Genomic DNA, 22,327 nt, shown 5'->3' on the forward strand with positions numbered 1-22,327 from the left:
TTCCTGGCTCCACGGGCATTTCTGCTCCCCCCACGAGGATCTTTGTGGCGTCCCCCAAAGCTGGGTGGAGTGGGGGTGAGGTGGGTGGAGTATGAAGGCCCCCCCAAGGCATCGCTCCCTCCCTCGCTTCCCCCGGCTGCTTCCCCCTCCCGCCCGACGGAGCCCCCCCCTGCAACTACCCCTCCTCCCCCGCTCACACTTCCAGGCGGCGATGCCGTCTGCCTCGTCGATCGCGTAGTTGTGGCGGCAGAAGGAGTCCACGGCGGCCCGCCTGTTCTCCAGGCGCAACGTCTGGCCGTTCCAGCGTCGGGCGTCGGGCTTCCCCAGCCCCGTGACGGCCTCGAAGGTCCCACGGCGGCTGTCGAAGCGGACCAGCTCCTGCCGGTCATAGATGTACCTTTCCAGGTAGCGCACCTGCCCGGCCGTCCCGTTGGCAAAGTAGCACTCGTACTTCCACTGGAGCAGGAAATGGGGGGCTGTGGCGACAAGGGGGGGCAGAGAGAAGGGTCACCGTTGGGGGACAACAAACACCCCCACCCCCACCCCCAGACGGGAGGCGGAGGGAGGGGGGCTGGAATTGCAGCTCCTGTTTCCCCTCCCCCCAAACAGACCCTGGAGGAAAGGAAACAGTAATTTTGACAGAGGAAAAGGAAAGAATTTGCCTCTCTCTGACAAGATATTCGAGGGAAAAGACTGGGAGCAGCAGGCGCCTGGCCTCTTGGGAAAGTTCAGAACATGCTTTAATGAGGGTTATTATGTTTGGTTATTTTTTGTCGGGGTGATGGAAATAAAGTCAGGGTTTTTTTTGAAACATTGATGTGTTAAACTTCCCACAGAAGAGAAGAGTTGTTTTGATTCAATATGCTTGAAGTTGAGAAAAGACTCCAGGACTGATGGATTTACTGGAATTTTTTAATAACACATAACCAGAATAAATAATTTGTATACCACAGCATCTAATGAATGATATATTGAACTCAGGCAGACGAAGCTGTGGTTACAATCAAGGACGTAGGTAAGGAGGGGGGGGTTCTCGGGTTCAGAACCCCCCCCCATTACATGTCCGAAGCTCCGCCCCTCCGTTTGTGGGGTTTTTTCCGGTTTTTGGCCTGCAGGGGGTGCAGTTTTTAGGCTAATGGCACCAAAATTTCAGGCTATCGTCAGGTGACACTCATTATGATACCAGCCAACTTTGGTGAAGGTTGGTTCAGGAGGTCCAAAGTTATGGACCCCCAAAAGGGGTGCCCTATCCCCCATTGTTTCCAATGGGAGCTAATAGTAGATGGGTCTACCCATTTTAGGGTCCATATCTTTGGACCCCCTGAATCAAACTTCACTAAACTTAGGTGGTATCATCAGGGTAGTCTGCTACTGATACCATCCCGGTTTGGTGAAGGTTGGTCCAGGGGGTTCAAAGTTATGGACTCCCAAAGCGGGTGCCTCCATCCCCCATTGTTTCCAATGGAAGCTAATAGGAGATGGGGGCTACACCTTTGAGAGTCCATAATTTTGGACCCCCTGAACCAAACTTCACCAAACCTGGGTGGTATCATCAGGAGAGTCTCCCAAAGATACCCTGAAAGTTTGGTGCTGCTAGCTTAACAATTGTACCCCTGACAGCAGGCACCCCCCAAATTTCCCCAGATTCTCTTTTTAAATCCACCCCCTTCGGCATGGATTTAAAGGGAGAATCTGAGGTCCCCAGTTTAAACATTGAAAGTGATGTTGTTTCAGGGTGGGGGATAATCCACCCCAAAACAGCATCACTTTCAATATTGTTTTATCTGGGGACCTCAGATTCTCCCTTTAAGGTGGATTTAAAAGGAGAATCTGGGCTCCCTAATTTAAACACCATTGAAAGTGATGCTGTTTGATGGTGGATTCCAGCATCACAGCAGTTGCCCATGGGGTGGGGTGGGGGTGCGCAAACCTCACATTTTGCACTGAGCTCCATTTTCCCTAGCTACCCCTCTGCCTGGAAGGGAGAGAGAATGGACTGCCAGTTGCCAGCTGGGAGCCCAGCCGGTGGGGGAGCCGGGGCGGGCGGGTCACGGGAGTCTGCCATCCCTAGCCTTGGAGAGCTGCTTTTATAAGCACTTAGGCTGGGGTGGGGCTTGGGGAGGTTTTTCCTTTTATATTCCCCTCTCCACTGCCTGGAGAGGTCCTCCAGCCCCCAGGTAATGGTCGTATTTAGGACTCAAGATGTGGGATGAGGCCAGGTGGGAACCGCAGGTGTGCTTGTGCGTGCGCACGTGTGCTTGCAATCCTATCTGGCGACTCCTCTGGTTTCTGACTTCCCCGGCAACCAAGCATGAGTGGGGTGGGGGAAGGTTCTTCCCTGCAGGGTTAGAGCAGGTAGGCACAGTAGTAAGTGGGGCACAAAATCAGGCTCTCTGGGGGCCAACCCCCCTGGGAAGTTGGGGGGAGGTTAGCTGTTTTAGATTCTCATTGGCCTAACAATAGAAGAGAGTGGGAAATGAAGTAAGTGAAATAACCATGGGGGTGGGTCTCTGAGGACCCTCCCCCTTCCTCCATACGCTCCACACACACACACACACAGAGAGAGAGAGAGAGAGAGAGAGAGAGAGAGAGAGAGAGAGTGCTCTGCTTACCTGGGGGCTTGGTTCTTCTTTCCATTCCGTGGACCATGGAGGGAGCCACAAGCACCATCAGTAAGAAAGTCACTGGTAGGATCTCTCCAGACCCCATGGATGCCCCATGGATGCCCCACATCTAGGCCTAAATGGAAACTTAATTTGCTCTCTGCTGAGGAGGGAAATGACTTTGGCTTCTGAAGTCCCGTGGGAGAGGCGGGGCCGTGGCCCAAAGGAGCACCAATGAGAATTCCTTCTGGGGAAGCGTCATCAGTCTCCGGACAGAAGCATCAGCAGCTGCTCCACTTTGAACAGATGTTTTGTTTTAAACCCATAGTATGAAGAAAGTCTGTGTGTTTGTGCGCGCGCAAGAGAGCAGGTACGTGCACGTGAGAGAGGGAGGGAGGGGGTTATAGGATCTCTGTGTCCCCCCCCCCCCGCCTCGTTCAAGCGTCCAGCTGGTCCTCTCTCTTTGGGACGGGGCTGTTCAGCAAGGAGCGCCTCCTGGGTCCGCCTGGGACACTTTTGGTCCAGTTTGGAGGAGGATGCGGAGGGAACGGGGGCTCTCCCTGGGATGAGCCAGGAAGGGGGGGACCCAGCGCCGGACTTCCCCCCAAGGCGTGGCAAACTGAAGGGGGGCGGGGCTCAAAATCTAGGGGGACGGTAGTATCTTTGGTGCTGTCATTCATAGCCTCATCGGCGTTTCTCGGAGGTGCCGCCGGGGCCTCTCAGACCAGCCTGCGGTCCTTTCCAGCCGCTCGGCTCTTTCACCCAGCAGCATTTATATTCCAATTCAGGAATCCTGAATTGTTGGGATTGTAAACGCCCCTCCTCCTCCTCGGCTTTGCTCACCCCCAGGGGCCAGATGGGGGCACGGCCGGGGGGGGGGGCTCTGCCTGGTACATCTGGTGTGAGCTGGTAGTAGAGCAGCCCGAGGGCCCCAGAACCCGCGCCCCCTCCCCGGGGTCAGCCCTTGCTGTCAATGCCGCGCTTGTTTCACTCCTGCCGTCCCTCCGTCAAACCACCTTTCAATCGCGCCACCGGCCGCTCCTTGGGGATCCCCCGCCCAGGACCAGCCTGGGAGCGTGGGGGGGGGGTTTCCAGAGGGTCCGGCTTCTGCAAGGGGAGGGGCGGCCCTGCAGCCCCTGCCCGGGAGGCTCCGAGGGGGCGCGCGCAGGCAGAGGGGGCGGCCAGGCCTCTTTCGCGCTCGCTTCTGGGCTCCAGTCGCCGGGAGTTCCGTCTATCTGCGGCTCCCGCAGCTTTCTGGGCTCCCCTTCCTGGCAACTGCTAGTTCATCGGCCAGGCCTTTTCTCATTGGCTGCCCCGCCCACGGGCAGAACTTGATCCGGCGTCTCTGCCCCGCGGCTCCCTCATAGCTGCCAGGCGGCCGTCTGAGAGGGCGGCAGGAATGGGGGGGCTGGTGGGGCACCAGTGGGGGCTGCTGCTGCTGCTGTTCCTCCTGGGGGCGCATGGTAAGAGACAGGGAAGCTGGAGGGAGGCTGGAAGCCCCCCCCCCCCCGGCTGTTCTTTTGGGCACGCCGGGTGAATGGGTCAAGTTCGCTTGTGTGTGTCTGTGGGGAGGGGGGGTATAAGCCCATTTCTTGTCAGTTTCATCCCCTCTCTGGCCCCATTTTGCCCCCCACCCCCAAGTCCGTCACTTGCCCGGACTAGGAAGGAACTCGCTCTCTCCGACTCTCTCTCCCGGGGCTGAGTCCCAGACTCAAGCCCCCGCCGCCGCCGCCGCCGCCGCCGCAACCTATGGGAGAGCTCGATCAAGGCCGTTTCTCTTCCGACTTGGGACCCTGGAAGGAAGCGCCCCACAGACCTGGGTGTGTGTGTGTGTTCGTTAGGGCTGCCCCTTCCTCGGCCTCCTCTTCCACTGGAGGGGGACGGGGGAGGCTCACGTGTGTTGGGGGGGGTTGAGAAGGCTTCCTTCCTCCCACCCCTTCAGGACGAAGCTTCGGGATCTACAGGGGAGGGGCGGGGGTTTCGCTCGGGCGCCTTCAGAGGAGTCGCTCCCTTCTCGTAGACCACCTTGCTCGTGGGGACGGGGCAGGGGGGGTTCTTGCCTGACGCGTGTCCTCCTTCCTTCCTTCCCTCCCTCCCGGGGCGGCAGCGGAGAAGATGCTGGCGGAGTTCCGCTTCGTGCAGCGGGGGCTGGGCCCGGAGGAGGGCGCCGGCGAGGAAGCCTACGACATAGACCGCGAGGAGCTCTTGCACGTGGACGTGGAGCGCCTGGAGGTCGTCTGGAGGCGGCCCGAGTTCCAGCACTTCTCCAGCTACCCGCTCGGCGGCTTGCTGGGAAATATGGCCATGATGCGCGCCCACCTGGACAACCTCATGCGCCTCTCCAACAACACCCCGGCCCAGAACGGTATATCCCCCCCCCCCATATAGGGCAGAAGCCTCAGCGCCCCCCCTCCCGGCCCCCAGCTGAGAAAGGGCCTCAGGGGTTCTGTATGTCCAGAATTCATGTCCCACATCCCGGCTTCAGCCCCCAAGATCGGAAGTCCCTTCTAAGCATCCTGATCCCTGTCTCCAGCGGGACCCGCTCCTGAGGCCGGTCCAGAAAGCTCAGACAGTTTGTTCCCCTTTTTTTGTCAGTGCAGCTGACATCATTGTATCTTCAGAACAACCTTGTGAGGTAGGCCACGCTGAAAATGACCCAAGACCCGCATATCTGCAGGACTGCCCAGCACACTTTCATGGCAGGGGGGTGACTTGAATTTGGGGCTCTCAGATCCTTGGGTGGCACCTGGAACTGCTATCCCAGTCTGGTCTTCAACACTCAGGGCCCACTAGTGGCTGTAAGAGTCAGAGGAAGAGTCTCACACCTGTGTAGCCATTATTCCCCACCCCTCTTTCCCCCCACTGCCCCAAATGACCATAATTCCCTCGTCTCCTTCCCTCTTCCCCTTCTCCTGAGAGATCCTTCCCAGCGGAGGCTGCCTGTTGCCCCTCTTGCTGTGGGGCTGGTGGTTCTCCAGAGCTCGTCCTGCGCCAGGCGGGTCCAGACAGGCTCCCTCCATGCATTGAAATGTCCTCAAACGTCCATGGGAGGAGTGGGGTGTCTTTCCCCTTTAGTGAGCACAGATTCCACTCCGGAGCCATTTGGGCCCTCTGAAGGGGCTCTTGGGGTAGGATCAAGACCTCCAACAGAAACTCTTCTCTCCCCCCCCCCGCACCTAGTCCCCCCAAAGGTGACGGTGTACCTGAAGAACCCAGTGGCCCTGGGGGACCCCAACCTGCTCGTCTGCCTGGCTGATGGCTTCTCGCCCCCGGTGATCAACCTGACCTGGGTGAAGAACGGGCAGGAGGTGAAGGCTGCGGATGAGACGGACTTCTACCCCAACACGGACCACTCCTTCCGCAGGTTCTCCTACCTGGCCTTCATCCCCAATGCCGAGGACATCTACTACTGCCGGGTGGAGCACTGGGGCCTGGCCCAGCCCCTCACCAAGGAGTGGAGTAAGGATCGGGACCATGGGGGAGGGGAGGAAATCATGGCCAGTGGGCTTGTTGGGGGATCCTCCATGGACCACTCAAGCATCACTTGGTGACTCCCACGTGTGGGACAGGAGCAATAAAGAAGGACAAGTCCTCCAGGTAGAACAGTCTGGGGGGGGGGCAGTCCCCACATTGAGGGGTGCCACGTACATGTCTTCCCGTGAAGGTAGAAGAAACCAGCAAGGTTTTCTTGGGCTTGTGGGAAGAGGATTTTAGATGAAAGAGGCTGGCCGTAGATTTGCCTCTTGAGGCCCAAAGAAACCTGCATTTCTAAAAGCGCTCTGGGACCACACTCTGTCAAGATCGGCTCTGGGACCACAGCTGCTCTTGAGGGTTTTTGGGGTCAAAGGGGGGCTGGGGGGGAACTGATGCTGCTGGAGGATTTTATTTGTTTGTTTATTTTATTTATAGTCCCCCCCCCCCCTTCTTACAGAGGCTCCAGGCAGATTAAACACAGTGAGTCAGTACAGCCAACAGAACAAGACACTCATTAAATAATATATTAGGAAATGGAAGTCTGGATCCAACCAGAAAGAACGGAAGCAGAGCAGAAGCAACCACACGACACTTTAAGCGGAACAGAAACTGCATCAAATAGGATCCCACTTGCAGTCAGCTATTCAGAGTAGTGGCCACAGTCCCAATCATTTATCCAAGCAAGTCTGTGAACGGTTTAGTTTTCAGTTTTGCATTGTTTATAGGAAGCCTTCCCAGACAGGCCATTCCATTAAGAAGAAGAAGAAGAAGAAGATGATGATGATGATGATGTATTGTCGAAGGCTTTCACAGCCAGAATCACTGGGGTGCTGTGTGGTTTCTGGGCTGCATGGCCGTGTTCTAGCAGCATTCTCTCCTGACGTTTCGCCTGCAGCTGTGGCTGGCATCTTCAGAGGATCTGATAGTAGGAAAAACAGTGGAGTATATATACCTGTTGGAGTGTCCAGGGTGGGGGAAGAACCATTGTCTGTTAACAAGTAAAGGGTGCAATTAGCAAGCTAGATTTACATGTGTTGAGTGGGATCCACCCATTAGCATGTGAGTAACAATGAAGATAGCAAGGTCAATTGGTGAGAGCATCTGAATAGAAGTAGCCTGGCCTTTGTTCCCTTTGATTGTTTGCTGTCTATAGTCATCCTGTGTTTGTGTGGAGCTGATTAGTCACTGTCATGACTATAGTGTTTTTCAGCACTGGTAGCCAAGTTTTGTTCATTTTCATGGTTTCTTCCGTTCTGTTGAAATTGTCCATGTGCTTGTGGATTTCAATGGCTTCTCTGTGTAGTCTGACATAGTGGTTGTCAGAGTGGTCCAGAATTTCTGTGTTTTCAAATAATATTCTGTGTCCAGGATGGTTTATCATGTGTTCTACTATTGGTGATTTTTCCGGCTGAATTAGTCTGCAGTGCCTTTCGTGATCTTTGATTCATGTCTGAGCGCTGCGTTTGGTGGTCCCTATGTAGACTTGTCCACACCTACATGGTATGCAGTAGCTAGAGGATCCCTCTTATCCTTTGCTGAACATAGCATTTGTTGAATTTTCTTAGTGGGTCTGTAGATTGTTTGTAGGTTATGCTTCTTCATCAGTTTTCCTAAGCGGTCAGTGGTTCCCTTGATGTATGGTAAGAACACTTTGCCTCTAGTTGGCTCTTTATCTTTGTTCATGTAGCTTGTTTTTGGTCTTGCAGTTCTTCTGATGTCTGTAGTACTACTTTGGTTTTGACGGTTGATTTATCTTGGGTTTAGGTATTTCAATGCCCAGTTCTCTTATGACCACTAGTGCCGTACTGTACATGAGCTGATTAGTTTGTTTGATGGATGTTGTTTCAATTGTCATCAGTGCCATGTTTACATCCCTTGTTATGGCTGTTGTGGTCTTTTTTTGGGCACCATTTTCTCAATGCTGGCAGCCGTGTGGTCTTTCCTCATTTTGAACGCCCATACTGGATGATCTTTTCCCTTAGTTCTTTTTGTCTTTCTGTCAGTTTATCAGATTTATCCATGGGACTTCTGCTGGTGGTTGTACTATTATTTTCTCCCCTGTGCTGGCGTTTTCATCTAGCAGTTCTACTATTATCTCTCCTGCTGTTTCTGGAGTGTGTACTTTTATTTCTTCTGGTGTTACAGTTGCTTTCTTTTCACAGTTTTTCCATCTCTGTAAACACTTTATTCTGTATGATGAATCGCCTTTGATCTGCCAGTCTTTGGTCAGTGATATTAGAATCTGGGTAGCGCTGTTTCTACAGTTCGTATATCCGCCTCAAGTATCCTCTTTTTTTTCTGGCCCTGAGTTGTAGTAACAAGCCATGATGGCATGATTTTCTAGTGCACTATACTTCTTTCTTTTGGATGGTTGGTCCACTTGTAGCCCACTTGTCGACGCATGCCCAGGGACCCCGATGCGGCCCTTGTTAACCCGCGCAACGGCCGATGCGGTATGGAATAATTTTTTGTTTGTATCCCCATGTTGTATGGGTTGGTGGACACTCTTACTCTGGTTGAGACCTGTCTGGCTTGGGAGCCCCTTCTGGTAGAATACATGACCTTAAGCATAGCTCTCAATGTCATCGAAGCACGCAAGCCCCTTCCCCATGACAAGGGGGTGCCCATGAGGGGATGATGATGATGATGATTAGTAGCCATGCCTGGAGTTGATGAACTGTGTTGGAGGAGAGCCCAATGTACAGTAAATTACAGTAGTTCAGCCTGAGCATTGCTGTGGTGTGGATCCAGGTGGTCAGGTGAGTTGTAGCAAGGTTGCATTTTAAACTGAGACCCTGAGAAGGGTGGTGGGCCCAACCCCCACAGTGGGCCCAACCCCCACAGTAGGAAGCCTGGTGGGCCCAACCCCCACACCACAAACTTCCTTGAGCCTGATGGGCCAGGAAAGGGTGGATCAGAAATCCAGTAACGAAACAAACAAAAGATACGGGGCCGTCTTACGGGCGAGGCTGAGTTTTAAGAAGAAGGAATTACTTTGCAGATGCCTTATCTTTTTTTCTCCAGTATTAAAGCTGGATCCAGACTGACTCCAAGGTTTTAACTGAGCCAGCAAAGGTCAGTTGAGAGGTGCGAGGTCCCAGGGAGGCAGAAATCACAGAGGAGGAGCTGGGCCTAGTCCCTCTTTCTGCTTCTGCTGATCCACCTTCCTTTCTCAGATGCCCACAGTGATGAGCCCCTCCCAGAGACGGAGGCGGATGTGGTGTGCGGCCTGGGCCTGGTTGTGTGCATCACGGGCATCATCGTGGGCATCGTCTTCATCATGAAGATCCGGCGGTTGAATGCAGCCAACGTACGCCGGAGGCCCATGTGAGTCCAGCCTGCAGCCAGCAGGCCCTAAGACTGGGGAGGGGGAGGTCTCAGGCTGCCAAGTTTGATGGGTGGGGGACCCTCCCTGTTACTGACGGGTGCCAGAAATGGGTGAGGAGGGCAGACAGGAAGGGGCGGGGCAGGAAAGAAGGTCTCTGTGTCATAGCTGGAGGAGGGGCTTACAAAGCCACACCTTAAATGTTTGTGGGGGGGGGGGGCGCTGGCTGCAGGGGATGCTCTGGAGGTCTCCTCTTTGGGGAATGTCTTTGCCCAGGTACATTCTTTCACCTGCCCTGTTCTCCTTCCATTCCAGGTAATCAAAGGCGGATGTGCCACTCCCTCCCTGCTGAGATCTGCACCTGCCTCTTTCTTGACTTGCATCCTTCACGCCTCTTTTCTCGGCAAAACCTTTCCTCTTGGGGAGACACTCTTCTGATCCCCAACACCCTTTGATGTGGCCCTTCCCCCCCATATCGCTCCCACACTGAAATGACCACTTGATTTCTGTCCTGTCATGGATTTGGAGAGAGCCTGCCATGTCCTGGGCATTCCACTATTGGAAGGTCTTAGATTTCCCTGTTTGCAGCCAGTGAAGGACAGGTGACTGACACACCTTTGGAGTGGATAAATTCCGGTGGGTCACCATGTTGGTCTGAAGCAGCAGAGAAAATTTTTGATTCCACAGCACTTTTAACACCAACCAAGTTTTGTTCTTCACAACAAACAAACCTTTTGTTCTTCACAAACAAACCTTTCCTCCTGGGGGTGGGGGTGGGTGGGATTCTCCTGATCCCCAACAACCTTTGATGCGGCCCATACAGGTTAATCTTTTCTTGGCATAGAGTTAAAGGGATGGAGGAGCTGTATTTCAGCCACAGAGTATTTTCTTCACATCTGGGCAGTCCAGGTCCGAATCCCCACTCCACCTCAGACATAAAATCATACAGTTGGAAGAGACCCCAAGGGCCATCAAGTCCAACCCCCTGCAATGCAGGAACATACAATCAAAGCACTCCCGACACATGTTCACTCAGCCTCTGTTGAAAAACCTTGAAAGAAAAACCTTGATTCTAAGTATTTGGATGGGAGACCTCCAAGAAATCTCAGGGGTGTAACACAGAGGCAGGCAATGGTTAAACCACCTTGCTCAATGCCTCATGTCCTCAAAACCCTTTGGGGTCACCAGAGGCCGGCTGTGACTTGGTGACAAACTACTACTATTAGTAATAACACTGACTCTGAAGAGAGTGCTTATTTTGTTACTGGGAACACACTTTAGGCTAGGATATTCTGATTCCCTTGATTCTTTAGCCTTTCGTGTCCTACAACCATCCTTAAACTGGTGGCCACATTTAAAACTTATACTTTTAGATATAAATGACCTGGAAGTAGGGGTTGGTTAGTGTGGTGGCCAAGTTTGCAGATGATACCAAATTATGTAGTGTGGTGAAAACTGCAAAGGATTGTGAAGAGCTCCAAGCAGACCTTGATAAATTAGGTGAGTGGGCTAAGAAATGGGAAATGCAGTTCAATGTAGCAAAATGCAAAGTGATGCACATAGGGGCAAAAAATCCAAACTTCACATACACGCTACAGGGGTCAGTGCTATCAGTCACAGACCAGGAAAGGGATTTGGGCATCTTAGTTGATAGTTCCATGGGAATGTCAACTCAATGCATGGCAGCTGTGAAAAAGGCAAACTCTATGCTGGGGATAATTAGGAAAGGAATTGAGAATCAAACTGCAAAGATTGTCATGCTCCTGAGAAAGCAGTGGTGCGGGACTGCACTTCTGGAGTACTGTAGTTCAGTCTCTGGTTTTCACATTTCACAAAAAGGATATCAAAGAGATAGAAAAAGTGCAGAGAAGGGCAACAAGGATGATTGAGGGACTGTATTGGCCCTGAACAAGTGGGCTTTTCCAAGGGGAAATCAACACTAGACCAGGCCCATATCCTGGCCCACTTAGCTAATAAATACTCCAAGAGCAGCTCTTCCAAACTAAGTGTGGCCTTTTTTTGGACCCCGCCAAGGGAGCATTCAATTCTCGGTGAACAGAGAAAAATCCCTGAGAGAAAACTTGCAGCCCTTAACACTCCACTCCAAGACTTCTCTTCCTGATTAAACAACTGCACACCCAAAACTCATGCCAGGTGAAAGACCATAGGGGATTTCTTTAATCAAACCCGGTCCATAGTAAAAAAGGGAGTCAAACAGGGCCATGCGTTTTAGCCCCTTTACTATTCAACATCTTCTTGTATGATCTCCCCATAGCTCCTGGCTTCCGGGTGAACGGGCATAGCTCCTAAGATCGGCTCCAAAGCATGTCCTTCCGCTTCTGCTAGTCATGGATGATGCAGCCTCTACTGTCCCTCACTCGTGTGGGTTTAATACATTCCTGCATAAATTTGTCGAATTTCATGCGTGACAAATGACTTGCAGGTGAACTATGATAAAACTAAGATTCTGGTCTTTGGGAAAAGTAACAAAAAGCAAAACCTGGAAGATAAAGGGCCATTATATCGAGCAAGTAACATGTACTTTCAAGTATTTAGGACCCTGGTTTAATACCAACCTGTCATGGTCCACTCCATCTAAAAAATATGCGACTGGCCCGGGCCCAATCAAGTATTGGCTTCTATTAAGAGGTTCTATTACTCCAGGGGTAAATCTCAATATATTCCCCCAGCTCTGCAAGTCTTCCAAGCCAAGGTGAGAGCCCAGCTACTCTATGGAGCTCCCATTTGGCTAATTCCGAATAACAGCATTATCAAATCATTCCACTCCAAATTCTTGCACAAATTATTTGGCGTGGCAAACTGCGTCCCTATATGCAGTCTTTATGTTTAGAATCTGGCCTATATTCTCTATAGAGGCCACTATTTGCCAATTCATTATAAAATTCTGGTTAAATATTCACTACCGAAGCTCCAGAAACTCATTAACCCAACTTACTCTTGAGTGAACTCCACCATTCAAAATGGTGCACAACAGGTTACAGCAAAGATCGGGGAACTGGGTTATGACAGCGACTCCTTCCAATATGCTAACCTTTACTGAAACTTTTTGCCCTCATTAAAGAGAGAGGCTTGTTAGCAATTGGACTATCAACAACTGCAGAGCTTGGCAAATAAATCTTGTTCACCAACAAATATGTCAATTCCTTTCACGCAGGGATACCCCGCCTATTATATTACAGCGCTCACAAATCCCATACACAGGAGAGCCAATATGCTGGCTAGATTTAACATCATGCCATCTCTCATACATAGAGGAAGACTTAAAGGTCTTCCAAGTTTATAAGAGGTTCTGTACCTGTAGCATAGGACAGCTGGATTCCATCCCACACATTCTCCTGAACTGCGTATTATACCAAGAACTCCGATCCAGCCTGCTATCCCAAGCTATAGACCCTATGATTGATTATACTGAATCAGATAAAGTAGTTATGCTTTTAAATTGTCAGGATTTTCATTGTTGCCTTATAGTGGCAAAGTTTTTGTCAGAAGTTTGTAAACTGAATGTATGACAAACGCGAAGTTTTTTACTATTCACTTTTTAACTGGAACTGTGTTTTTTATATTATCGTGTATATGCCAATAAAGGCTTATTGAACTTGATTGAGGGACTGGAGCACCTTCCTTATGAGGGGAGGCTGCAGCGTTTGGGACTCTTTAGTTTGGAGAGGAGATGTCTGAGGGGGGGATATGATTGAAGTCTATAAAATTATGCATGGGGTAGAAAATGTTGACAGAGAGAAATTTTTCTCTCTTTCTCACAATACTAGAACCAGGGGGCATTCATTGAAAATGCTGGGGGGAAGAATTAGGACTAATAAAAGGAAACACTTCTTCACGCAACGTGTGGTTGGTGTTTGGAATATGCTGCCACAGGATACTGGCATAATGCCCATGGGGCAAGGTGGGCAGCTGCCCAGGGCATCACCTTGTGGGGGGCATCAAAATGCTGGGTTCGTTTTGGGGTATTTTAGTGGTTTTCCATTTTTGGCCTGCAGGGGGCGCTGTTTTTAGGCTAGTGGCACCAATATTCTCTCAGCGTATCATCAGGGGACAGTCCTTATGCTACCCCCCCCCCAAGTTTGGTGAGGCTCTGGTTCAGGGAGTCCAAAGAAATGGACTCTGTGCTGGGGTGCCCCTATCCCCCATTGTTTCCAATGGGAGCTAATAGGAGATGGGGGCTGCAGTTTCGAGGGTCTATAACTTTGGCCCCCCTGAACCAAACTGCACCAAACTTGGGGGGCATCATTAGGGCAGTCTCCTGATGAGACCCTGAAAGTTTTGAGACTGTGCATTCAGAAATGTGCCTCCACAGCCTGCAACCCCCCATTGACAGCAATGCAGAAAACTCAATGCAGAACGAAGATTCTTGGGCAAATTTCTGGGATGTTCCTGCAGGGGGGTGCATTTTTGGATGTATCAGCACCAAAATTTCAGGGTATCATCTGGAGATGATGACACCCCCCCCCCAAGGTTGGTGCAGTTTCTTGTCTAGGGGCAAAGTTATGGACCCTCAAAACTGTAGCCCCCATCTCCTATTAGCTCCCATTGGAAACAATGGGGGATGGGGCACCCCCTTTGGGAGTCCATAACTTTGGACTCCCTGAACCAAACCTCACCAAACTTGGGGAGTACCATAAGGACAGTCTCCTGATGATATGCTGAAATTTGGTGCTGATATGTCTAAAAATGCACCCCCTGCAGGCACCAATGTCCTGGTGCAAAAACAATTTTGGTCGTGGTGGAGTGGCCGCCCATGCCGGGGGGGGGGGGGCATCCAACTCAGGTTTTGCCCAGGGCTACAGTTTGCCCAGGGCTGCCTTGTTACACCCCTGCCACAGGAGGTGGTGATGGCTACTAACCTGGATAGCTTTAAAAGGGGCTTGGGCAGATTTATGGAGGAGAAGTCGATCTGTGGCTACCAATCTTGACCCTCCTTGATCTCAGATTGCAAATGCCTTAGCAGACCAGGTGCTCCGGAGCAACAGCAGCAGAAGGCCATTGCTTTCACCTCCTGCATGTGAGCTCCCAAAGGCACTTGGTGGGCCACTGCGAGTAGCAGAGAGCTGGACTAGATGGACTCTGGTCTGATCCAGCTGGCTTGTTCTTATGTTCTTAGATGAGCTCTGCCTATCCCAAACAGATACCCTTAGCATCTTTTTTTTGGAGGGGGGGGGATCTTGAAACAGCCTGAGCTAAGATATTCTGTCCCCCTTCACTTTTGGCCTTGAAAGTCCCATGAAATAATCCTGAAATTGGTGGCCAGTTTTGCAAGGCCATCTGCCTCAAACAGGCAACCTGGGCTGCAAATAGCTGTGGTGCAAGAGATCTGGATAGACTGTGAGCCAGGGTGCTCCATCATCCTTCATTTTCGTGGACTAAAACTGCCAGCACGGTGAACTTGGTGCCCAATTTCCAAAGACCTGGCTGCATGTTTGGATGAGCTCTGCCTGTCGCCAAAGGGGAAACTGAACGTTCATTACAAATAGCAGGGGGGAGATCTGGATATCATGTTTTTGACCCCTTCCTTTATTGGCAATGCAAATGGCACAATTTATCCCAGAACACAGAGGAGAGGAGGAGAAGGTGTGGAACCACTCCAGTGCCAACAGGAGAGACTCAGGAGGTGGTGGAGTGGAGAGAGAGATATTGACTCTGGTGTCAGCTGCCTGGCCGAGTGCAAGGCACTGAGTTCTCACCTTTCAGGACCCTGGACAGCGGACACAGCCGCCTCTGGGATCACTCCTCACTCACTCAGGAATCCAGGAAAGACTTGATCAACCCCCTCCCTTTACTTAGGACTGGGAAGGGGAGAGGTCCTCATGACGGTGCCCTTTTTGAGCCTCCTCTCTGGATTAAGCAATGCCCCGTCTCCCTGGCAAACTGTTCATCTTCCCTCCCCAGGTGAAATCCTCCATGCAAAGAAGAGTTGCTGGTGAGTGTTTATGTTGCTGAGTCTCACTCCAGGCCTGATCCAGACTTTGCAAGCAAGGAAGGACTCCCTCCGAGCAGGAAGCTACTTCAGACTGGTTGTTTCCGGCCAACCACCCAGCCTTCCATCTGTAGGCGAGTTAGACTGAGAATTAGGCTGTGGTCTCCCATCTGAGTCAGCCCCTGGTGGGCACCTTGGGAATTTTGAGAATGCCGGGGGGGGGGGGGCACATCATGAGGACTGGGGCCAATTTAAAAATAACCAGGATATTATAAGCCACGGATCCTCCTAAGACCGAGGCAGCTGTTCCAGAGAGGGCTCGTCTTCGGATCCATCTACTGGTGCAGAGAAGCGGCGGGAAGCCAGGCAGGAGGGGGGCTTCGTGCTGTTGGAGATGCTTTGGGAAACAGGCAAACAGGGGCTGGAAAGCCCACAAGCAGCCACACAGGGGGTCACTGAACCTGGGGGGAGGGATTTCTCCACCTGACGTGATGTAGTCGGATACAGCCCCAGCCAGCTCTCCATTCCGCCAGGCGGAAGTTGGTTCCCATTTCCTTATTTGTAGCTCCCGGTTCCTGAGTTACTCATTGATCTAAAACAGTTTTAACTCGCCTTGCCTGACTTTTCAGCACAACCCCCAAACAGCTCTGCGCCCCAAAATAAACATTCAATGACCAAAGCGCTTCCATTCCTGGGTTCAGGGGGCCGACCCAGATGGTAGATCATGAACCAAGGCCATTTCCTGGCCTAATCATGGTATTAAACAGGACTCGTGTGTGTGTGTGTGTGTGTGTGTGTGTGTGTGTGTGTGTGTGTGTGTGTGTGTGTGTGTGTGTGTGTGTGTGTGTGTGTGTGTGTGTGTGTGTGTGTGTCTCTCTTCAGCCTCTCAGTTCCAGCGATGCTCGCAGAGTCCTGCATGCCGCCCAGGAGAAAAGATGGGCTATTCGGAACTGCTGGTTCGCTCACCCTCTTCTCGTGCATCCCCGGCAGCCCATGAGACCCAGTCCTGGGGCAACGCGGTTCCATTGCTGAGGAGGAGCTGAAAGTCTCTCCTCATCTAAACTTCTTCATCATTCTAAGGGTTCGTTAACAGGGACTTTTGCAAGCACAACCACGGCTCCAAACATTATCGCCCAAACGAAGTTCAAAGATTTATTGGCAAAAACTCCCGAGGTTGAATCCTCAGCTCCCCATAGAATATATCAAATCTTTGAAAAAGGCAGTGAATACAAAATTAATGTTCCAAGCCACAAAGGCTGGGGGGGCAGGAAGGAAGCAACCGACCCTCAGTTATCCACAGTGATAGCCATTTTCAGGTCCTTAGACAAAGAAAAGATTGCAGGAGATATTTGGGTGCTGTGTGGTTTCCGGGCTGTATGGCCGTGTTCTAGCAGCATTCTCTCCTGACGTTTCGCCTGCATCTGTGGCTGGCATCTCCTCTGAAGATGCCAGCCACAGATGCAGGCGAAACGTCAGGAGAGAATGCTGCTAGAACACGGCCATACAGCCCGGAAACCACACAGCACCCAAGTGATTCCGGCCGTGAAAGCCTTCGACAATACATTGAACATCTCTACGGGGAGAAATTGTTCCAAGACACACAGAAATTGGAAAAACTACGGCTCAGGAAAGCACACTTACTGTGTTCTCTAACCTTTCTTCTACGCTGCAGAGACACAGGTACTATCCCATCATTTCTTGCAGCCAAAAGGACTTTCAAAACACCACAGGCTCACCGCATCTATAACCGCCTAGAACGTACGCTTTTACGTGAGAGAATCCACACCACCCGCAAAGAACTGGCAAACGTAGACAGGGAGTTATTAGTCCTTCATATCAATACCAGCCAAAAGATGAGTGCACAAGACTGGGATAAAATTGACTACTTCACCTACAGCAAAATGGAGAAAGACATGGCTTACCACACTAAAAGGCAGAAACTAAAATTCGACAAATGCCAAAAACATCAGGTGAAACCTGTACTGGACACATCACGGACCATCATCAATCTGACTGAGAGGCAACTCTCTGAGGCTGAAGTATCCATCTTAGCAAAAGGAGGCAACTTTGCTGTTACCACCACCAGAATTCCAGTAGAAAACATCATCGCTAATGTGGAATCAGCGATTTATCATCTCCCTGAGGAAGAAGCGGAGGAAGTAAGAGGGGAAACAGCAAGGATTCTGAGAAAGGCAAAACTTCCCTCCAGTAACATAACAAGGAAAGAAAGAAAAGCCATCAAAGATCTCAATTCTGATTCAGAAATCATCATTCTACCAGCAGATAAAGGTAATGCCACGGTTATCATGGAAACAGACCAATACAAAGAAAAAATCAGACAACTTTTGGACCCCACAACATACAAAAAGTCAAAACAGGACCCAACCAACAAAATCACCAGGAAAACCAACACCTTGATTAAAAACTCCTCAATTGATCCAATCATTCGCAAACGTCTCTGCAAATCTGAAGCTCACCCGCCTAGACTCTATGGACTCCCAAAAATCCACAAGGACTCCACTCCACTCAGACCTATTGTGAGTGCAATTGGATCTCCTACATATGATTTGGCAAAGTTTCTGGCCACACAACTACAAATCCATATTGGTCTTACTACACATTACATTAAGGACTCAACTCACTTCATTGAAAAAATCAGCAAACTCAAACTCAACCCCAATGACAAACTGATCAGTTTTGATGTGGTGTCCCTATTCACCAAGGTCCCCATAGCAGACACCATGACACTCATTAACCAGAAATTCCCAAAAGACATCACAGCCCTGTTTCAACATTGTCTCACTACCAGCTACTTCCAGTGGGATAATGAATACTATGAACAGAAAGATGGGGTAGCCATGGGTAGCCCTCTTAGCCCTGTAATAGCTAATTTTTATATGGAACATTTTGAGAAACAAGCCCTAAAAACAGCACCAAAAAAGCCCACCATATGGTTCCGTTATGTGGATGACACATTCACCATTTGGAGCCACGGAGAAGAAGAACTAAACAAGTTCCTGGACCATATTAACAAGATCCACCCAAACATCCAATTCACTATGGAGAAAGAAAATGAAGGAAAACTGCCATTTTTAGATGTTTTAGTCATCCGCAAACCAAACCAGCAATTGGGACACACAGTATACAGAAAACCTACTCACACAGACAGATATCTACACAAAAACTCCAATCACCATCCAGGGCAAAAAAGGAGCACCATAAAAACTTTGGTACATCGCACAAACAGAATCTGTGAACCTCACCTCCTACAAGATGAATTGAATCACCTAAACAGGGCTCTACAGGCTAATGGTTACTCTAATACAGAAATCAGAAGGGCTGCAAGACCAAGAACAAGCCACATGAACAAAGATAAAGAGCCATCTAGAGGGAAGGTGTTCTTACCATACATCAAGGGAACCACTGATCGCATAGGAAAACTGATGAAGAAGCACAACCTACAAACAATCTACAGACCCACTAAGAAAATTCAACAGATGCTACGTTCAGCAAAGGATAAGAGGGATCCTTTAGCTACTGCAGGAGTCTATCGCATACCATGCAGCTGTGGACAAGTCTACATAGGAACCACCAAACGCAGCGCACAGACACGTATCAAAGAACACGAAAGGCACTGCAGACTATTTCAGCCAGAAAAATCAGCAATAGCAGAACACATGATAAACCAACCTGGACATAGAATATTATTTGAAAAAACAGAAATTCTGGACCACTCTGAAAGCCACTACGTCAGACTACACAGAGAAGCAATTGAAATCCATAAGCACATGGACAATTTTAACAGGAAGGAAGAAACTATTAAAATGAACAGAACTTGGCTGCCAGTGTTGAAAAATACTAGGGTCAAGACTGTGTCAAACCAGCTCCACTCAAACACAGGATGACCATAGACAAAAGAAACAAAGGCCAGGATACTTCTATTCAGATGCTCCCACCAGTGACCTTGCTATCTACAGGGTTACTCCCAGGCTATAGTCTTCATTGTTACTCATACTTCTATTCAGATGCCCTAAACTATTGACCGGCTCCAAACATTATCGCCCAAACGAAGTTCAAAGATTTATTGGCAAAAATTCCCGAGGTTGAATCCTCAGCTCCCCATAGAATATATCAAATCTTTGAAAAAGGCAGCGAATGCAAAATTAACGTTCCAAACCACAAAGGCTTGGGGGGCAGGAAGGAAGCAACCGACCCTCAGTTATCCACAGTGACAGCCATTTTCAGGTCCTTAGACAAAGAACAATGTTGCAGGAGACAGTTCGTCAGGTAAAGTCAACCCTCTTACACGGGCAAAAATTTCTGAAATTTTTGGAACGTGTGATTGGGGTACTCCAGACCTTATTCTGGGATGCAGCAGTTTCTCTCCCCACTCGCCCCCCCTCCCCGCCGTTCGTTATTCTTCCATCCTCATCAATGCAAAGCTGGGTGGAGGGTAAGGGGGGCCCTTCTTTAGAACCCCGGCACAAACACCCCCCACCTCCTGATTGTAGGGGTGCGAGTTGAGTAACGGGGGAGGGCTAAAATGGGTGCTTTGCCCCCTCCCATTTGGAGAATTGGGTCCACTTGTTTCCCATCCAGGCAGGTCGACTTTGCTTCCCACCCCACCCCACCCCACCCCACCCCCCTTTCTTTTCTTTTGTCGTCCCCCCCTGCACCGCACAGCTCCCTGCTCACTCGTGTAAACGAGTCTGAACCTGGATTCTTCTTGAACCCACTCCAAAATGCTGATGGGTGGGGAGGTGGGGGGTCATGGCTGTGCAAAAAAGGACCCGCCTCTCTTATGGATGACTCCGTCCCCCCCCCCATCCTCATCCCAGCCTTGCCTTTGCTCGGGGCGGGGAGAGAATCAAAGCCCCCCCCCCCCCTCGGTTTTCCTGCTTGTCCAGGAAACGGGACTTCCACTGTTTAACTCTCAGGGTCCCAGGGTGGGGAAGAGGGGGGCTCCTCTTATCCCTCCGCGGCAAACAGCCCCCTTTTTTGGAGGGGGGAGGGAGAAATAACCGGGCGGGTGTTCCCGAGGGGAGTGGGTGGAGGACTTCGGGGCTGCCTCTTCCCAAACCAGCCAAGACAAAACTGGTCCATATCTTTGGGATGCGAAACTGGGGATGACTTTTTGAGCCAAACTTTTTCTCTGGTGCTCTGGTGTAAACGTGTTTCTGCTCCCTATCCCACGGGTACAAATGTGTGTGTGTGTGTGGGGGGGGGAAACACCCCTGTTTTGTCAGTGGGAATTTTCATTGTTCCCGAGTTTGCGGTTTTTGGGATGTAACCTGTTCCTAGCTGTTTTCCTTGGACGGCGGCCCAGAGGGCTTCCTTCCCATGGGTGCTAAAAGAATGAAAGATTGCATTATTTATGTTGCATCGCAAAACAGCCACACGAAACATTTGTAGCAGTGCCTGGGCTCCATGTCTCCAGAAGCCCTCTTCCATCGTTCCTTCTCAGTCACCTAAGAGGCGTATCTGGGGAAAATGGAGCCCGGTAACAAAATTTGAGTTCTGTGCCCCCCCACAACCAAATAATGCTTTTTTTGGCACCAGGTCATTTCAAAGTCACCAACACATTATTATAGAACATGTCCCGAGGTTCTTGTCTGCAATGTCTTTTCTTTAAAACAAACACAAAACCCTGGTTCTCAGGATGCCAGAATTTTGTAACAGAATCCAAATTAGTTGCTCACAGTCAGGAGCAAACCCACTTAATGGCACAAGAAATGCTAAACAAGATTCTTTAGAACAGGGGTGGCCAATCTATGGTACTCCAGATGTTCAGGAAACAATGGGAGATGGGGGCACCCCTTTTAGGAGTCCATAACTTTGGACCCCCTTAGTGAAACCTCACCAAACCTGGGTGGTATCATCCAAGGATGTAGGTAAGGGGGGATTCCTGGGTTCAACCCTCCCATTACATTTCTGAAGCTTTGCCCCTGTTTGTGCTTTTTTGGTATTTTTAGTGGTTTTTTCAGTTTTTGGGCTGTAGGGGGCGCAGCTTTTAGGCTAGCAGCACCAAAATTTCAGGGATTTTTTTGGGAGACTCTCCCAAAACTCATCCAGGTTTGGTGAGGTTTGGTTCATTGTTTCCAATGGGAACTAATAGGAAATGGGGGATATATCTTTGAGGGTCCATCACTTTGGGCCCCCTGAACCAAACTTCACCAAACATGGGTGGTATCATCAGGAGAGTCTCCTAAAGATATCCTGAAAGTTTGGTGCTGCTAGCTTAACAATTATACCCCTGACAGCAGGCACCCAGATTCTCCTTTTAAACCCCCCCCCCCCACCTTTGGCATGGATTTAAAGGGAGAATCTGAGGTCCCATGTTTAAACATTGAAGGTGATGCTGTTTCAGGGTGGGGGAAAATCCACCCCAAAACAGCATCACTTTCAATGTTGTTTTACCTGGGGCCCCCAGAATCTCCCTTTAAGGTGGATTTAAAAGGAGAATCTGGGGTCCCTCGTTTAGACACCACTGAAAGTGATGCTTTGCAGAATTGCAGAATTTGGCTACCAGTGTTGAAATACACTAGAATCAAGACAGTGACTAATCAGCTCCACACAAACACAGGATGATTATAGACAGTAATACAATTAAGGGAACAAAGGCCAGGCTACTTCTATTAATATGCCCTCACCTATTGCACATGTAAATTTAGCTTGCTAAGTCCACACTTTACTTTTTAACAGACAATGGTTCTTTCCCCCACCCTGAACACTCCAACAGGTATATATATACTCCATTTGCTTTCTTACTATCAGATCCTCTGAAGGTGTCAGCCACAGATGCAGGCGAAACGTCATGCTGCTAGAACATGGCCATACAGCCTGGAAACACACAGCACCCCAGAAAGTGATGCTGTTTGGGGATGGATTCCAGCATCACAGCGGCCGTCCATTGTTGGGGGGTGGCATAAAACTCAGATTTTGCACCGAGCTCCATTTTCCCTAGCTACGCCTCTG

At 50.2% G+C, this 22,327-nt stretch overlaps 2 protein-coding genes across 2 annotated transcripts in view; one reads left to right on the forward strand and one right to left on the reverse strand.

Annotated features, from left to right (window-relative positions):
• Positions 1-2,751, reverse strand: part of LOC125429335 (HLA class II histocompatibility antigen, DR beta 5 chain-like) — a 2,780-nt gene extending 29 nt beyond the window's left edge. Inside the window, exons 1-3 of the mRNA XM_048490365.1 lie at positions 2,613-2,751; positions 180-476; positions 1-60 (exon numbers count right to left, since the gene is read on the reverse strand). The exon at positions 1-60 is cut by the window's left edge and continues 29 nt beyond it. Coding sequence (XP_048346322.1) covers positions 1-60; positions 180-476; positions 2,613-2,733 — 478 coding nt within the window. The 5' untranslated portion in view covers positions 2,734-2,751. The remainder of the gene's footprint in view (positions 61-179; positions 477-2,612) is intronic.
• Positions 2,752-4,718: 1,967 nt separating this feature from the next.
• On the forward strand, positions 4,719-9,408 carry LOC125428842 (mamu class II histocompatibility antigen, DR alpha chain-like). The gene is made up of 3 exons (XM_048489544.1): positions 4,719-4,968; positions 5,784-6,062; positions 9,254-9,408. Exons 1-3 carry the CDS (start codon positions 4,719-4,721, stop codon positions 9,406-9,408), a joined length of 684 nt encoding a protein of 227 aa, XP_048345501.1.
• Positions 9,409-22,327: the final 12,919 nt, after the last annotated feature.

The sequence above is a fragment of the Sphaerodactylus townsendi genome, linkage group LG03 (genome assembly GCF_021028975.2).
Source record: "Sphaerodactylus townsendi isolate TG3544 linkage group LG03, MPM_Stown_v2.3, whole genome shotgun sequence".
NCBI classification, from domain to species: domain Eukaryota; kingdom Metazoa; phylum Chordata; class Lepidosauria; order Squamata; family Sphaerodactylidae; genus Sphaerodactylus; species Sphaerodactylus townsendi.

Excerpts from the sequence above, each read along its gene's own strand:
- LOC125428842 (XM_048489544.1), top strand. The coding sequence starts at position 4,719 with ATGCTGGCGGAGTTCCGCTTCGTGCAGCGGGGGCTGGGCCCGGAGGAG. Across the intron at positions 4,969-5,783 it reads CAACACCCCGGCCCAGAACG|TCCCCCCAAAGGTGACGGTG; the intron begins GTATATCCCCCC and ends CCCCGCACCTAG. Across the intron at positions 6,063-9,253 it reads GCCCCTCACCAAGGAGTGGA|ATGCCCACAGTGATGAGCCC; the intron begins GTAAGGATCGGG and ends TTCCTTTCTCAG.